The following is an 18,062-nucleotide window of genomic DNA, read 5'->3' on the forward strand; positions in this document are numbered from 1 at the left end:
AGATAAGAACCCACCACCTACTGCTCTTAGGAACCTCTCTCTCTCTCTCAATAAAAGCAACTTCTCTTCATTAGCGGAGCACATCCCTAAAGAAGAGGAAATGCAAGTCCTGACAAACACCATTAAGTGCTGCAAGGATTAGCATAAACAGGATGCCAGGTAGGAGATTTAATATTATTTAGATGACATTTGAGTTCTAATGCAGCACTCATGCCCAGGCTCTCCTTCTAATGGAGCAGTAAGTTTTAAAAGCCCAATTATGCTGGGAAGACACTTCATACTCAGTACAAGTGTCCTCGACCTGCCACCTGTTCATCACCCTCCCTGCTGCCTACCCCGGGTAAGATGAGTGATGTTCCAGCGCCTATCTGTTTAAATTATACTTTGAGTCCTTGCTTTCTCATAGCTGAGTTTTTGGGTGGAAGACTAAAGAGAGAGGAAAGTAAAACTAGATCAGAGCAACACTCATTGTTCATCCTTTTATCTTTAAAATGAGAGATTATGTGCAAGAGAAAAGCTTAAAAACTGGATTTTGCACTGCTGACCTCTATTCTTACCTTTTAAGAGAGTCTTAGAGCCGTGCTTTCGAGGTACATGAGAGCAGGCCCTGCTGTGTAATTTGTGGAGCCTTGTGCAAAATGAAAGTGCATATAAATTATGAAGAATTTCAAAACGGTGACCGCAGAACGTTAAACCAAGTGTGGGTCCCCGTGTGTCTACCCAGGTCACCCGCCCACCAGTGACAGACACGGAAGCAAATGAAAGACATTTCACACATCTTGGGTCCTCCTCGTAATGAAGCTGAAGGGTCCGGAGTTGCCTCCCATTGGCTATGATGACAAGGGTGCCCTTAGAAGAAACCCATTTTAAAGTGGTTTCTTTGGTCCTCCACTTTTTACTTAGAAAAAAAAAAAATTAGCCAAAAATGCATATTTTATCACTGCTCTGAAAGCTTTTTGCAGAAGAAGAAATGGTGGTTGCCAACTCCATGGACCAACACCCCTGGTTGCTCTATGATGATGGGTAGGAGAAGCTCTTCTCTCTGGTTCCAGGACCTCTACATCACTAGAGGAAGCTTCTATTTACCACGCCCAGGGAGATTTTCACTCCAGGGACCAGAAGCCCTGCCCCCAAATGGCTTAAACTATAGAAAATTCCCACGGTCACATGACAAGAAGGCAGGAAGCAGGACAGTTCCAGGATTAGTTCTTACATTAGCTCAGTGACATCTTTGAAGACAGGCGCCCTTACCATCTTTCCCTTCGGCCATCCTCCACTCCAACATCTGGAGTCTGATTTCAGACCACCTTTACTTTATTAGGCTTAGGAAAAAAACTTTCCTTTGGTGCTTCCAACAAAAATCCCCAGAACCCACAGATATTTCCCACGTCCCTTGGATGATAAGGGTGGGACGGGAAGGTTATTGTCAGAAATTGAGGCAGAACAAATAAATACCTGACAACCCTCTGGACATCCTGTGAGATCTAAGTCAGAACAAGCAGCTCGGAGCCCGCAGCTGGAGAGCTCCAGACATGTCTAAAATAATTAAAATCACAATATTTGCTGAAACTAGAAAGAAACTTGGAAACAAAACAATACAAAGAAAACATCACTGGGATGTGTGTGTACCTGCACGTCACTGTGCACCCAAAATCAAAGCCAGCGAGACACAGAGGACAAAAGAGGAATCTCCTTCTGCGATGTCCTCACAAACGCTTGTCTGCTTTATTCTTTTTATAGAATCCGATCAATATTTCTCTACCGTTAAAACATAACAGGAATTCTCAAATGGAATAATACCAACGCACAGGAGGATAACTGTGAGTCACACTGAGGAATTCACCTCTGGGGCACTTGGCTTCTGAGAACTGCCGCGCAGCACAGCCCTGAGGCACGGTCCCGGGCCTCCTTCCAGAATCCGAAGAGTTGAGATGTAAACACATCAAGGCTGGATCTCACTTCGATAATCACTCATTTGACATCTTGAACTTTTCTTTTGACAGGACGTGCTTTCTTCTCATGCCCTTTGATGAAACTTGGAGTAGTTGCCAGAGGAAGAGAAATGCTCTTTAGAGTCTTCTTGGCAATGTTTTACATTTTCTAGACATTCCAAACTTTAAGAATAAAAAAGAAAGCAATTAATATTTTAAGTGACACTATGCCTTAATATCCTGTTCTGTGAAATTAGGGTGGTAAGCCTTGGAACGCCAAGAAGTATTACTAAGAATTCTGTCTTTATTGCCACAAAAAGTAGCGGGATATAATTGCCCCTGCGATCCATTCAGCTGACGTATACAAAAACCTGAGTATTCTCTAATTGCTTGGAATTCTTCCCTTGCTGTTGCACAGTTCAAAAGAATTGGCGCTGCTCTCTGTTTATAGCAGCAACCAAGAGCTCTTCAGACCCCTGAGCTTGGGTCGAGGCCGGCCTGGCACACAGAGCAGCCAGTGAGACAACCTGGCGTGTCTCTCCAGGAATAAGGAGGGAGAGCCGCGCTGACTCGAGGCTGCTGCCCACCTCTCTGACCACTGGGGATGTGGAAGTGGGCCAACCAGTGAGCCCTTGGGGAGTGAAAAGAGTGGAGACTGAGGGTTGAAGAACCAGTCTTGAGAAACTCAGTGCCCTATAGGCATTTAAAAATAGTAGACATACGAATTCACCATAAGCCTGGGCTCCCAGAGAAGCTCAGTTCTTTTGGGGTGACGGCAGGTCCACTTGGGGAGAGCCTACAGCATAACTTGGAAACCACTGCAGGAACCTCCATCCTCATCGGGCTCTGCTCCCCCTGGCTCGTTCCTGTTAGGGGCACTATCCCCACGGCGCCTTATTGCTCCGTTCATTTATCAAGCAGAGGAGGAGTCTAAGCCCTAAGGATGAAAAAGGCATAATACAGCGTCTTGAAGTCTGAAGAAAGGCCACTTAGGAATCATTCTCACTACAGCCACAGCTTCTACACATAATAACTAACCAGGTAGAGTAGTAAGTGCATCATATGAGAAGCGTATGTTACAAGGATTCTGAAGAAGGAAAAGCACGTAAGACCTGTCAGTCAAAATATGTGCTTAACGATATTTCGTTTCATGAGCATATTCCCTATAAACCTCTCCCTCAAAGGGGCATTGGATACCTATCTGGGATCCACCAAACCTTCCATTGACAGAAGTTTCTCAAAACCCCCACTAAAGTATACACACCAGAAGGTAGGGAATTTTGTCTGACCTGCTCACTAATGACTCTTAGAAGATATAAGTATGCCTGATATATAGGGGGTATTTAATCATTACTTGTTAAATAAATGAATAAAAAAATAACGTCTACCATGTTGTAAGACTTGACAAGTCACAAAGCACAATCACGTATATTTTCTCAGGAGCCCTGTAAGGTGGGCTATTATTCTTATTTTCATTTCATGGGAGAGGAAGTCAGTGTTCAGCTACTGCCCGAAGTAGCCAAGTTAGTAATTTACAATATACTAGTTTGGGTGCAATTCCAAGTCATCGAGTCCTGGTCCTGTTGCCTTCTCATCTCCGTCAGCGTGCTTGCAGTAGGAAGAAAACGTCTGGGGTAAAGGCGGCCTCACTAACACGTCACTGTGGCTTGTTTCAGGTGGGTCTTTTTCGAAAATCAGGCGTGAAGTCTCGAATCCATGCCTTACGTCAAATGAACGAGAGCTTTCCTGAGAACGTCAGCTACGAGGACCAATCCGCTTACGACGTGGCGGATATGGTGAAGCAGTTCTTCCGGGACCTTCCTGAGCCTCTTTTCACCAACAAGCTCAGCGAGACCTTCCTCCACATCTATCAGTGTAAGTGGGAACAAGGTAGATCAGTGTTCTCAAGTGCATTCATCCACCTAAAAAACAAAATTCTATAGATTGAATTTTAATTGTACAAGTAATGCATGAAGAAGTATATAAAAGTTACAATTCTACCTTCCTCTCCGGAAGTAAACTTTGTTCACACTTCAATATGGAAATCTCCAGGCTATATTTTATGCATTTGAAAATACGTTTTTGACATCAAAATCTTCCTGCTCAATAGGGTTTTATGTAGGATATAAAAACTAACTTTCAATGTACTTTTAATAAATTTAAAATGAAAAGGTAACAATAGAATTTATTTTATATATAGGTGTTTTTAAAAAGAAAGCATTTCCTTGGGATATATGAAATCCAAATGTGTTAAAATGACTAGAAATAAAAGGAAATGTATTTTAATGCAATGTATTTTAATTGTTGAAAAGCAAACCAAATCAAGGCTTAAGCTTAATTCAACTAATTTATATTTTCACTTAGAACTTTTTAAGTGCTGTGAAGTTGATAATTCTCAGCAAAACCCCTATAATTAATCATTGAAAAAAGCAAGTATTGATTTAACAACATATCCTGCTAAAGATAGTTGCAAAGTAGGGGATGGTATTAGAAATGAACACGTGGCTCTTTTCTAGCTGCACTGTTATGGTTATACAGTTGTCCCTCAGTAACCTTGTGGGATTCCTTCCGGGACCCACCGAGGATGCTAAAGTCCCATAGTCGGTTTTCCATATCCTCAGTTGGGCATCCGAGGATTCAGACAACCACGATCATAAACATAGTACAGGATTCACAGTTCATTGAGTCTGCAAATTCAGGACCCAAGTATAGAGAGAGCCGGCTGTGTATTTATTGAAAAAAAAAAAAAATTTGCCTGTTAAGTGAACCCATACAGGTCAAACCGTGTTGTTCAACAGTTAACTGTTAAGTATTTAATGGTCCAAGCCTCAATTCTTTAGGAAAAAAACACTTGGCCTGTGGACTTTTGAGTTTTTAGCAACATATACATGAAGTGGACCTTGACATGGAATTGATCCAACTCGAAAAAGATTCTTGCTGTTGAGAATTCTGTACTAAATGTGTTTCAGGAGTTTATAATATTGCAAATTCAAAAAGGATTATAACAAGTACCACTTGTAAAAACAGGATAAAGTGGTGACCCACTAAATAAATATTATTTTGTCAGAGTGAATAGGTTAAGTTAAACTAGTGATACATGTTGCTGGAGGCTAAATACAGGGAATTCATGATGTTTCTGCTGTAAGAGGTTGAGCTGCATTTTTCAGTTAAACCTCCCTTACGGTTTGGATGTAGCATATATGAGTCTTTACATTTAATCAGTTCTCAGGTTATGGTTGACACTAGTCTAAGGTTAAAGTCAGATTATTTCCAAGAGATAAATGCTTTTAGCCCTTTGTGAGATTCACAAGCAAAATAAAACAGGTCAAAGCAGGGCTTATTTTAGCTGAGCAAACATTTACTGAGTTCTGCTTATGTTCAGGGCACCATGCTGAGCACTGCAGAGCACATGGATGGGTAAGACTTAACTCTGCTCGTAAGCATCTTGCAGTTGATGGAGACAAGACATGTACATAAATAACTGCAAAACAGCAAGACTGGAGAAATCCCATGATAAGGTTACAAAGAGCACCCAAGGGGGTTGAGATGAAGAACAAGGACTTGGTAGAGAAGTGACAACTGAAGGTTGAGACACGGGAGGAACACATGCTGAGTGTAGTAAATAGCTCATGTGTCAGGAGATTACAGGATTTCTGTCTGGCTGGCAAGGAAGGGTAACTGTCCAGTGCAGCATCAAATGACTCCAAAAATTAGACTGGGGCTGTACCCAGGAAGGGCACTGAATATTAGAGCAAAGAGTTCATATTTGATTCATTAATCACTGCGGGGACCCCTTGGGTGGTGTTGAGGGAGCCACCAGTTACGGTGCTCTCAGCTGTAAACACAGAACCCAAAATCCAACAAACGGTTTAAAAAATAAAGACATTATATAATCGCACACGACAAGAAATCTCGACTTTAGTAATTCCAGAGTTGGTTAATCCAGTGACACCATGGCTGAGGTCAGCGTCTCTTGTCATCCCCTTAAGGTCACAATATGACAGCCACCACTCATCTTTATCATGTCTTCCCAAAATCACATCCAAAGGCAAGAGGCAGGCAGAAGGGTTCTCCTTGGGCATATGTCTCTTTTTTTTTTTGGTGGTATGCGGGCCTCTCACTGTTGTGGCCTCTCCCGTTGTGGAGCACAGGCTCCGGACGCGCAGGCTCAGCGGCCATGGCTCACGGGCGCAGCCGCTCCGCGGCATACGGGATCCTCCCGGACCAGGGCACGAAGCCGTGTCCCCTGCATCAGCGGGCGGACTCCCAGCCACTGCGCCACCAGGGAAGCCCCGTATGTCTCTTTTTATCAGGGAGATAAATTTACAGAAATGCCTACCTAGCATTTATCTTGGTCCCATAGACCAGAAATTTTACACTTTTCTCCCCTAAATCAATCACTGTGAAGAGGAATGGCATTACCATTTTTGGTCTAGGCCAACATGGTTATCCTGTGATTTTGAGGGAGGGGCCCAACTTCCCTGAGCACATTACAGCCCAGACCTGAACAGAATGTGGGTTTTCTTACAGAGAAAGGAGAGAGTAGGTATTTCATAGGCAGCCAGGCTTGTGCCACAGGGTGCATGTCCATTGGAACTGCTTATCTGACCATGAATCTGGAAGTGGTGAACGAGAGGTACTGGACAGGACGAGAATGGAGGGTTAGGGAGCCATCACATTAATTGAGGCTCTGGGTTACCTGTGGGGACCTCCAGCAGCAAGACTAGAAATAAAGATGTTCTAGGGATAGACTCTGGAGTCAAAGTTTCCAAAGGGCTGTGGAGAAGAGAGGAACAATTCCTCCTCTGTTCTCCAGAGCAGGTCCAACTGTAGCTCTGTTACTTCTTGGACTTTCATCGGATGATTAATTAGAGTGTTGGATGGATAATGAACACATGTGAAGCCCACGGTCTACAGGAGAGAGAAGGAGGCAGGGATCAAAGATGACCCTGTAGTTTTAAAGAGCATTCAGAAAGGAAAAGGGGGAGGGGAGCTGATCTGGGGCAGGGAGGAGCCTGGACGTGCAGTCTGAAGTGCTGCTGGCCATCTGTGTGGACGCCAGTTATCAGCACCTAGAAATCCAGATCTAGAACAGTCTTCTGAGAGCCAGGAAAGAGGCAGGAACCACAGGAGTGCCTGTGCCACAAAAAAGGTCAAAGAGGATAGGATCCGATACGAATGCTGAATTTCGGGATTGATAGTTGACCTTTGCAGGCACCTTTAGTAGAAAATAATGACAGAAGATAGTTTCTGAGGGATAAAGAAACGAGTGAGTAGAAGGAAGCTGGGACAACCTGTAGCCACGACAGATGACGCTTCAAAAATTTTGGCACAGAAGAGAAGGTTGGCAACCTAAAGCTAAACAATGCATGCACTGGACATCTTACCTAAAGCAGCTTATTAAAGGCAGTTCAAGGGCCCCCGCTGAATTTATAACACTTCAGTGACAAGCCTGAGGTCATCGGGAGTATCTGCTTCTGCTTCAGCACAAGCAAGAAGGAGGAAAAAGGTTTCTGTATAACGTGAACAGAATGGCTCTCCTCTATCAAACCCAGGTCTGTCTTGTGCCAGTTCACAGTGGACGTGGTGGGGGTGGGGGTGGGTTCCAGAATGTCCATGGTCAGGCTCTTCCGGAGACTCGCATTTGCCGGGTGACTGGGGCCCGCAGTGTGCCCCGCCCTGGGAGGGCTGATGATGGAGAGGGGCAGGACCTGGGCAGAAGGCACGCCACAGCCCCCCCGCCCCGCCCCGGCCCCAGAGCAGCAGACTCCACATTTTTTTTATCAGGCACCCCTGCCAGTAGGAGCTATCTGAGCATGTATACTTACGTATTTTCAATAATATAAGTATATCGTGATATACTATAATATACTGTGCCTATCACAAGACACATCCCATCAGTATTTTCAAAGCATGAGAGAAAACAAACACCACTGGAAATCCCAACAGTTTCTTCCCACCCCCCTTTGGAGCACAGACACCTGCTGCAGAGACCCGCTCTAGAACCTGGTATTGTAGGAAAGACAACCGTGTTAGCCCACGTGAGCTCCTGACGGTCTTTCAGAGTGAGAGGAATAAGGGTGGCGAGTCAGGCCTCACAGATCATTAACAAACACAGCCAGGGGGCAGCAGAATGCAGCACGGAGCACCCATTTTTCTATACCTTTTCCTTTTAGTTACCTCATACTGTTCAGGCCGATTCCCTTTCAAGCCTGCTGACCAGTGCCCATCACCCCTATCACCGCCCAGACGGGGAATGGGCCCGAGAAGGGGAGGCCTGGTTCCTCTTCCCCAAGCCCTGGGCGTCCTGGGGGATGCTTCACGAGCTGGAGGTGGGGTGGGAGGGAGGGTGGGCAAGAGGTTTGAAACAGGTAGGTGAGGAGGCGGATTGCTCCAAGAGTATGAAAAGCCAGCGCACGGTGTTCCTTTGCATGTCCAGCCTCATTGTGAAGACTATGGGTTCTGGAGTGAGACTGTGGGGTTCTGACGGCAGCTCGTCAAGCTTCTCACCACCTGGGGCAGCTCCACGCCCTTAGCTGTTGTCATGTCACTGCTGATGCTGACAGTGACCCCCGAGTGTGTTCGCAGGAAGGTAGCGCTCGCTCCCCGTCCCGCTGGCTCCTTCCGCGGCTGTTCCTCTAACTCCCGGCACCGCCTTTTCTGCAGACGTCCCCAAAGAGCAGCAGCTGCAGGCAGTGCAGGCGGCCGTCCTGCTGCTGGCCGATGAGAGCAGGGAGGTGTTGCAGACGCTGCTGTGCTTCCTCAACGACGTGGTCCATGCCGTGGAGGAGAATCAGATGACGCCCATGAACCTGGCTGTGTGTCTGGCCCCCTCCCTCTTCCATCTGAATTTACTGAAGAAGGAAAGTTCCCCCAGGTGGGTTTTCCTCAGCAAGAACGCTAATCCTAAACCAGGTATTCCCCACGGCTACTTAAAAAAACTGCTGTATTGCAAGTTGGGGATTTGTCAGCACTTCATTCATAATCAGAAAATGTGCGTAGGAACATAATTCGTGTGGCTCAGCATCAGGGAATTGTCAAAGTAGCACAGTGTCCTTTGTGATCCCGAAAGCCTGGAGTTTTGTTTTGTTTTGCGTGTGTTAGTGAGAAGAAGGGAAACAGGACACAAAGTAGTATTTTACAATCTTCAATTTTAAAAGGCTAGATTTAAGGCCCAAGCACGGGTAGCTTGCAGTGAAGTAGTTTCAAACTTGGGAAAAAAAGATTAATTTCTCCCCCAACAGTTATTCCTGCCCGTGTATTATTCCAAAGTTTTCCATTATGAACTGTCAAACTCTTAGCCTGACTCAGGATATCTAAGATGTGTAGTCACTGTTTCTATTTGGAAATGGGAAAGTATGGGATCTGGGTGACATCTAGGTATGAAGACATGACAAAGGGATGAGCTGTGTACTGTGAAAAGCTCTTGGGTTTGGGATCCGCTGAAGACGCTCCCCCTCAATTACAGAGTCATCCAGAAGAAATATGCCTCCGGGAAGCCAGATCAAAAGGACCTCAGTGAGAATCTGGCCGCAGCTCAGGGGCTGGCCCACATGATCATGGAATGCGACAGACTTTTTGAGGTAAGTGAAAGGCTCCAACTGCCTTCCTTATAGCTCTTGGAACTCGATAAGATGCTTGGAATGGTTGCTGCATTTATGGCTTATTTCTGTTTTCTCCTGATTTTATGACAATGGTACACTCGATAGGTCTGGTCTTTGCCTCCTAGAAATGTGAGGAGTGAGCTTATATATTGAATAGTTGAGGCTTTGACAGTTAAAGACACTTGGGTTTACCATGATGATGGATTTTATGAACAGTTGCATCAACTTCAGGTGCCAGGTCCCAGGCCAGCCAGCCAAGTACGGTATATTTGATGTAACCTCGGGACTTGATTAGATTCAGTGTGTTTGTGTGTGTGTGTGTGTGTGTGTGTGTGTGTGTGTGTGTGTGTGTGTGTGTGTGTGGGTGTGTGTAAAAAAAAACTGAACAATCGCTGTGAACTCAGGATCAGTAACAGCTTATGAATACAGCCACAGATACGCTAAAGGATTAAGTGAACTAGACTTCCGGCATACTTGTTGGGGCAAAGTTGTCATTTGCAAAAGGGAAAAGTGTGCCACAAAGGTAAAGCCACCTCTAAGTCATACTTGACGTTCCCCTTAAGTCTGTGCACTTTAAGTTTCCTGAGCCCAAGTTTTGCCAAATTGAATAAAAATATAATAAGTAAAATCAAAGGAAAACGGAAAGAATGAATGGGAAGTCATGGCGGTGTTTTGAATAATAAATATAGCCTCAAACAGATTTGGGTTTCCTGACTTGAGGAAGCCCGCCCCCGCCCCCTTCACTGATCTTAGACAAACATCTCTTGCCCCACGGCACTCAGCCCATTGCCCTACTGTGGTCTTTGGCGATGCTACTTTGTTTTCTCTGTCAGTCTCAGCATTTCTGTAGCTCAGTGCGTCACTCTTCTGTGCATCCATCGGTTCAGGTCCCGCTTGAGATGGTGGCCCAGTCTCATAACTCATATATGGAGGCTGAGATCCATCCCCCAACTCTGGAAGACCTGGGGGCCCAGCTGGAGGAGAGCGGGGCCACTTTCCACACGTACCTGGAGCATCTCATCCAGGGCCTCCAGAAGGAAGCCAAGGAAAAGTTCAAAGGATGGGTCATGTGTTCCAACACAGACAACACAGATCTTGCTTTCAAAAAGGTAATCTCAGGTCTTGGAAAAAATTACCCCCAAAGAGCCACGTCTTACAACCAGGGATTTGTTTTGCTTTTTTTTTTGGCGATATGCAGGCCTCTCACTGTTGTGGCGTTTCCCATTGCGGAGCACAGGCTCCGGACGCATGGGCCCAGCGGCCATGGCCCAAGGGCCCAGCCGCTCTGCGGCATGCGGGATGCGGGATCCTCCCGGATCGGGGCACGAACCCGCGTCCCCTGCATCTGCAGGCGGACTCTCAATCACTGCGCCACCCAGGAAGCCCTGTTTTGCTTTTAAAATGGCTACTCTGTTCCCAGGGCTTCACCACACACGAATCAGTCAACCACCCACTCTAGAGTCTGTTTGCACATAATCAGACTGCAGACTGTGGAGCCAGACTGCTGGAGCCCAGGCCTGGCTCTGTCCCGTAGCTGTGTGACGTTGGGCGAGTCACTCACCTCTCTGTGCCTCCATTTTCTTATTTGCATAATGGACATAATAGTAGGACCACTGTCAGAGGAGGGCTGTTTTAAAATCAGAACAACGCCTGGTACACAGGGAGCACTGTGTTGGTGGTTATTGTTTTTATTATCAGTATTCTTTTTTTCAGCTTAAGGATAAACATTTAAAAATTCTAAACCTGAGGTATTCAGAGTCACTCTTTCAAGTTACATACTCAGTGATGTTTTCTGAACACCCAGTGAAGGATGGTAGGTTGTGCTGGAACCAGCAGCCTCTTCAGCATGTGCTGGTATCTTTTCCAAGGTGGGAGACGGGCATCCGCTGAAGCTGTGGAAGGCTTCTGTGGAGGTGGAAGCGCCCCCCTCGGTGGTTTTGAATCGCGTGCTGAGGGAGCGCCACCTGTGGGATGAGGATTTCGTGCAGTGGAAGGTGGTGGAAACCCTGGACAAGCAAACAGAAATCTATCAGTACGTGCAGAACAGCATGGCGCCTCACCCTTCCAGAGACTTCCTGGTTCTCAGGTAAGCCTGCCTCCAGGATTTAAGATGCTCTGCTCCAAAAGCCAGGTAAGAGCTGCAGATTTAAGCATTTCAGAGGTCTCCCACCTAAGTTCAGCCTCCACTGGTAACACTCAGCCGGCCCTCATTTCTCTCAGTGAAATCTGACTTTGCTGTGTTTATGCCCGACTTCCTGCTTCTTTCACCCAGTTCACAGCTCTGCTGGGTTCTCTTATGGCCCCTTTCATTATGGAGCATACGGTTTATTAAGCCATAAATATTGTTCATTTCCTCAGAACAGAGTCCCCAAAAATAACTGCTGTTTGTCCAGTTGTACTTTCTGCTAAATTATGCAGATTGAACCTGGCTGGCTTTTCTCCTGATTTTGCCTTTCTCCCCCTGGGAAAGCAAGTCTTCAGTGGTGTGACTCTCAATCTGGAGTGTGTGAAACTTCAAAATTCCTCTGTATAACTTCAGCTGCTCATAACTCATTACCAGGCATGGAAACCTTGACAGAGCCCTGAAGGTCCAACCGTGCTGAGACACTTGGACGTCCAGAAAGGTTTCAGGGCCTGACAGGGCTTGCGAGGCTGGTGTCTACTGTCGAAATAGCACCTCTATTAGATTTGGGTTGAGTGCTGACCCCTGCTCTCTGGGTTGGAGGGCGATGCTCAACCGACAATAGGAAGTTGCACGGTAGAGCTGTGTACATGGGCTGATGAGTCAGTACTGAATCAGGAAGAGGGACTGAGGATTCTAACAAACCCACATAAAATATGATTAAATCAATACATCCTTTTTTTATTGATAACTGATGGTGAATACTGTCTCTTCTCATATATTAGCAGTATAAAAAGAATCACTAGTGAAATTCCCAAATGTGTAATTTAAATAGTTTATTAAACTAGTCTTGATGGCAAACTAAAGGTTACTTTTCACATGGGCTATTTATGCCTTTGGAATTGGTCCTTAGGACCTTGAATTTTAAGGGTCATTTTTTCCCTAAGTATATGTGTTTGTCTTAGCAACCTTGGGACCCTGGTGGAGAATGTGGGCCGTTGTAAGGGTGGCTTATTACTGCAGTTATTGGGACTCACCTCGTGGAAGTTAAACTTTACGCCTTCACTCTTGCAAGCAGAAAATCAAATCGTTCTAGGATGGCAGCCACAGGGGGGATGGAGCCATGCCATAGCCTGCCTCTTCGCTCCCTTACAGGAGGCTGAGGGCCGGAGTCCGTGCATGGAACCGTCCTCCTTCCACTCATCCTGCAGTGCCACCCGCCTGCTACTTCTCATGTATCATTCCATCACTGCCTCGTGCCAGGCACTGTTGGAGGCTCCGGAGATACTGCAGGGAGCACAACAGACCACAGCCCTGCTCTCTTGGGATTTATATTTTATTAGGAAGATAGAGTCAATAAATAATAAGCAAGGGGGATAGGAATAGAGTCAATAAATAATAAGCAGGGGGGATAGGATTACTTATCTTAGGGGGATAGGAAGGGGTGGAATTTCAAATGTAGTGGTCAGAGCAGAGTCTCACTGTGTTGACAGTTGATCCAAGACTTGAAGAAGAAGGTGGGTGGACCACGAGGCTGAGGGAGAAGAACTCGGCACCCAAGAAGATTAATAATGAACCTGATGTGTTTCCTGCAGCAGGAATTCCTTGTGGTTATGATACAAGAGGTAGAAAGTGACTGGTATGGAAGAGGAGTCCAGGGCTGAGGCACTTCCTGTTTTCAGAGCGTCTCCCTGTCTAGGCTAGCACGCATGAGGCTGGTCTCCTCTTGGGATTACCATGTTCATGTCTTACTTTACCCCTTTCTCTAGCTCCTCAGGAGCTTCCAGTGATACTCACTGAAGCTTCTTCCATTTTATCCCCACAAATCTGTACAACTTTCAGTCTTTGTTATTAATCACAGCCTTATGCATGAAAAGAGAATGGTCACACCCATGGAGAAGTTGCTAAGCATTTGTGTAGGGCTTGCTTATTCCCTAATTCTAGGTAATAGTTCCTCTTTCTGGTGAGGTAGGCCAGGACGAAGTTAGAGATGAGAAAACTAAGCAAGGGGATAGGATTTGTAACATAAATAACTAAGATTATAATAATGAAACCTACATCCTACGGTAGAAATGGTTGCTACAGAGATGCTCTCATGATTCCTGACTTCCATCTACAACCTTTTCCCAAGTGGTACACCCCCCCATGTTTGAATAGCTCCAGTAACAGTGAACTCACTACCCCTCATATAGCCCACTCCATTTTTGAAGAGTACACATTGTGAGACGGCTCTTGTCTGCACTGAATTAAAACATACCTTCATATCTCTGCTTTCTGGAGGCAAATCCACTGTATTTATTTATTCTCCCGCTCAAGAGCCACTCAGGGACTTGAAGGCCATTAGTAGTCTGCCATGTACCTAGTTTTCTTCAAGCTAAGCATCCTTTCAGACTTGAGTTGAGCACCGCCTCCTCCAGGAAGCCATCCCCTATATGTGATCTCAGAGCGCTCTTTGCACAGCCAATCACTGCTCTTGCCGTGGTGCTTTAGGGTTCTCTTGGTAGGTCTGTTTCTCCTCCTGGGCTGTAGACTTTTATGTCTTCAGTGGCTTCTCAGAGCTTGGCACACCCAACAGATGTTTGCTGAGACTTGAATGGGCGAGTCCTAATTCCCAAACGGTGAGACCAGCCCTTCAGTATTGTGCAGGAGCCTCTGCAGCCTCAGTTTGGGATTCTGAAAGCAGCTCTGAAAGCTGCAAGACCGTTTCTGACCTCTGGGTCAGAGGGCTGAGACCCTTGCTTTCAACTGCACGGCATAAAGTTCACACGCACTTATGGAAACCATTAGCTTAGTCCAAGTAACTGGGCTTGGAATTTGAGCAAGAAAATGTAAGTGTGAGCCTCAGCGCTGTGCTCCGGGTTTTCTTTCTCTCTCAGCCCTAATTCCGACGTGCGGGTTTGTTTTGCTGCAGGACCTGGAAGACTGATTTGCCCAAAGGAATGTGCACCCTGGTGTCCCTCTCCGTGGACCACGAGGAAGCCCAGCTCATGGGTGGTGTGCGGGCTGTGGTGATGGACTCTCAGTACTTAATGGAGCCGTGTGGGTCAGGCAAGTCGAGGCTGACCCACATCTGCAGGGTGGACCTGAGGTAAGCGGGCTCCTGGGGGCGGCAGGCACAGGCTTGCCGCACATCCGCTGGGGCCGTTTCTCATCTGGTCCCTTATTTCACTGTCCTTTTATTCCTCTTGCCGTTAACATGCTTTCTAGATTATGTGTGCCTTCCCCTCGCTTTTCCCCTTTCCGCCCTTGCTAAAATTCTGACTTTCAGGAGAAAGTCCTCTGCTCATCTTTATTTTCCGTTTTGTCCCACTTATACTTCTGTGCTTTGGGCATGGGGCAAACACCAGCACTAGAGCCCGGGACGTAGTAGGTGCTCAGTAAATACGAGTCCTCTTGTGTTTCTTTTCAGCCTGTCCCTTTTGCGGCTCCCTCCAGTTGCCCTCCTTTGAGAGGGAACTAACTTAAATCCAACCCCTTCAAGGCATTCATGATGCTGAGTTCTTGGTCTCGGTGGATATAAGCTGGGTTTGCTCAGTAAATTCTAGAATTAAGTCTGAATCACCCCTGAGGAGACCCTATCATTTTAAAGCACCTGGTGAATACTGTAAAGATAGACCAAATACTCGGCCAAAAAGGCATTTTCAAGGCCCCTGTTGACATAATGAGGTGTTCAGAACCTCGGCACAGCAGCCCCGAGTGTAATGCAGGTGGACTGACATTCAGGGCACAAGCACAGCCCTATCGACCATGACAAATTGTTGTGATTTGGAAAAAGACTTTCCCACTTCCTTTCTGATTTTTGTCCCTGCAGAGGTCATTCCCCAGAATGGTACAATAAAGGCTTTGGACATCTGTGTGCGGCGGAAGTTGCCAGGATTAGAAACTCTTTTCAGCCCCTCATTGCTGAAGGTCCAGAAACTAAAATCTGAGTTTTCCCCAGTGTGACATCAAACTCAGGGAAGAGGAAGTGAAAGCAAACACTTGTGGGAGAGAGTGTGCGCGTGAGAAAGCAAGGGAGAGAGAGAAAGCGATTGACAATGCTTAAAAATGGAAGCACTGAGAAGTCGGAATGTTGAAGATGCAAGAATTTCTGAGAACTTTCCTAGCCTTCCTGGAGACGGCTACATACATCCCTACTAATATAATATTTTTAAAAATCAGAACATTTATCTATGTTACTTAAAATTAAATGGCTTATTCATTGTGCATTGCCTAATTTGCTATTTAAAGGCTTCTAAGAAGCGTATTCTTAACTGTAAATAAATGTATGTATAGCATATGTACATATGTGTGTATATCTCTATCTTTACTGTATATATGTAAAATATCAATTTTATATCTAATTGCATATTTTGAAAAGGAACAAGTCTGATTCGGTGAGTCCCTTCCTCACCTGGTTCTTTCCAAGTTGTTCTGGGCGCTGTCTCCCCGCCGTCCTGTAAGCTGAGCAGAATCTGCTGCTGACACTGAAGTGTGAAAATATGTAGTCTGCCCTGATGTCTTACCAAAGATTAGCCAACCAAAGGAAAACACATTAAATGGTTCTTACATGTTGTCAGCTTGTTTGTGTTATTCAAACACGGAGAGTGGGCTGTTGGATAAAGCAAGGAAAATAATATTTAGTCCTCTTTAAAGCAAAGAAGTGGGTGAGGAGTCGTTCCCGCATTTAAGCCTAGATTACCGCTTGCCATGGGGCCAGCAGATACAGCTTTCAGTGACATGTTAGACGCCTATGGACCACTGGAGTCAGCCCAGTGACTGAAAGAGAGCCTGTATTTCCCTGCTGATTAGAGCTGAGTGTAATAGCTTTTGCAGATTCACAGCCAAAGGGAGCCTCTGTGTTCTGTTGAGTTTTCATTACTTACATTTCATAATGTTCTTAAACGTCATTCTAGTTGACCAGTGGCCTATTTGTCCACAGTTAACTGGCATTTTCTTACCAATGTATTGCACTGAATTTAACTCTGGACACCAGATTAAGGGAGATGATGGTCATTCAAGAGTCCTGGACCATTTCAGCTTCAGGGAATTCTACTATTGCTACATATGATGCTCTTTAGAATTCATTAAAGTTTTGCAATCTGAAAGACAGGGTTTTTAAACTAATGTTAAGACCAAAACTGTGTTCTTCAATTAGTTTTAGAAAATATAAACAGGTCTGTTAAATTCCATGTTTCTTCATTAGTCAGTCAAGCTACCTATGCATTTGACCCAACCTTATTTATTATTGTATAGACTAAGCAAATGGACTATCCTTAACCAATTGCTAATGGATTTAAGTTGGTTTTTTATTGTAATTCAACAATGCTAGAGAGGAAGATAATTTATTGTGTTTGGTTTCAGGGAGAGGTTGGTATCATAACTTAGCAATTCATGCTGGAGAAAAAAAAAAGAGTGTTTTCCTTTCTTTTTTATATTGTATGCATTTATATAATGTTTTCTTTTATCAGCAATGTGCAATTCTTTTATTGAGAGAAATAAAAATGCTATATATGAGTTTTGTATGGTACCAGTAAAATCATACTGTTTGAATTGTGATCTAGGGATTTTTTGTTTCCTTGCCTACTGAAAAAGGTGGCAGCAAACCCATAATTTTCCATTTGGGCAACGCCCTGTGAGCAAAACAAATTCACTTCTTCCATACACCTTAATTGTAACCACATATGCCAGATTACTTTAATATGCATAGACAAGATCATTAGTGAATTTAATTTACCTTAATGCTGATCCTACTCCAGAGATGGGATCATATGTTTTCAGGAAATATGACAGGCACATAAGGATGAATGGTGTCGTGTCACCTAGAGCAGGCCTTTTCCAGCCTTAGCAGCACACGGATTACCCGCAGATATTGTTACAATAAGCCTCTGATTCAGGCAGTCCGAGGTGGACCTGAGCTTCTGCATTTTGAACCAGCTTCGGGGATGCCCGGCCTGCCAGCCCGAAGACCACACCTTGAGAAGCTGGGACCTAGAGGATACTTAGAATAAAAGCACACATGGTTTATTTCTGACTCCCCTTCTCTTCAAATTACCTGACTTCTTAATTGTTATGCACATACTAATCACATCACTGCTGCCTAACAATACAGTGCCTCTTAAAAAAAAAAAAAAAAGGAGAAAGATGCAGCAAGCTTGTCAAATACTACAGTATTTTATTCATTGTTATCTTGCCAATAGAAATAAAATATGATATTGCCTTTAAATATTATATTTATACTATTTATACTGCAGTATATCTTTACCTCAACTGTTGGTATCAATCATCAATTGTAGAATACTTGCCAAGGCAAAGAAATTTATATACGTTAAATATACCCTTTTTTTTCCTATAAAATACATGTTGATTTTCATGCTTCATCCTGTAAGTAGAAAACCTGCTTCCTGAGGAAGAGTTCTCTCTAAA

The 18,062-nt window shown here is 44.9% G+C and overlaps 2 protein-coding genes across 6 annotated transcripts in view; one reads left to right on the top strand and one right to left on the bottom strand.

The window, feature by feature from the left end:
* STARD13 (StAR related lipid transfer domain containing 13) overlaps positions 1–17,153 on the top strand; it is a 222,246-nt gene extending 205,093 nt beyond the window's left edge. For 4 of the 5 annotated variants that reach the window (XM_024755330.1, XM_024755331.1, XM_024755333.1 and 1 more), the window contains 7 exons: positions 3,608–3,806; positions 8,598–8,808; positions 9,400–9,514; positions 10,423–10,644; positions 11,404–11,621; positions 14,569–14,745; positions 15,469–16,211. In XM_024755330.1, coding sequence (XP_024611098.1) covers positions 3,608–3,806; positions 8,598–8,808; positions 9,400–9,514; positions 10,423–10,644; positions 11,404–11,621; positions 14,569–14,745; positions 15,469–15,586 — 1,260 coding nt within the window. In that variant the 3' untranslated portion in view covers positions 15,587–16,211. Of the gene's footprint in view, positions 1–3,607; positions 3,807–8,597; positions 8,809–9,399; positions 9,515–10,422; positions 10,645–11,403; positions 11,622–14,568; positions 14,746–15,468 lie in introns of all 5 variants that reach the window. The other variant, XM_024755329.1, reaches the window with a different exon arrangement.
* KL (klotho) overlaps positions 11,204–18,062 on the bottom strand; it is a 75,688-nt gene continuing 68,829 nt past the window's right edge. The window contains exons 9-11 of the mRNA XM_024755646.1: positions 17,374–17,637; positions 16,051–16,248; positions 11,204–11,541 (exon numbers count right to left, since the gene is read on the bottom strand). The gene's annotated coding sequence lies outside the window, so the exon portion shown is untranslated. The remainder of the gene's footprint in view (positions 11,542–16,050; positions 16,249–17,373; positions 17,638–18,062) is intronic.

Source organism: Neophocaena asiaeorientalis, unplaced genomic scaffold (genome assembly GCF_003031525.2).
Source record: "Neophocaena asiaeorientalis asiaeorientalis breed wild unplaced genomic scaffold, Neophocaena_asiaeorientalis_V1.1 scaffold59, whole genome shotgun sequence".
Lineage (NCBI taxonomy): Eukaryota > Metazoa > Chordata > Mammalia > Artiodactyla > Phocoenidae > Neophocaena > Neophocaena asiaeorientalis.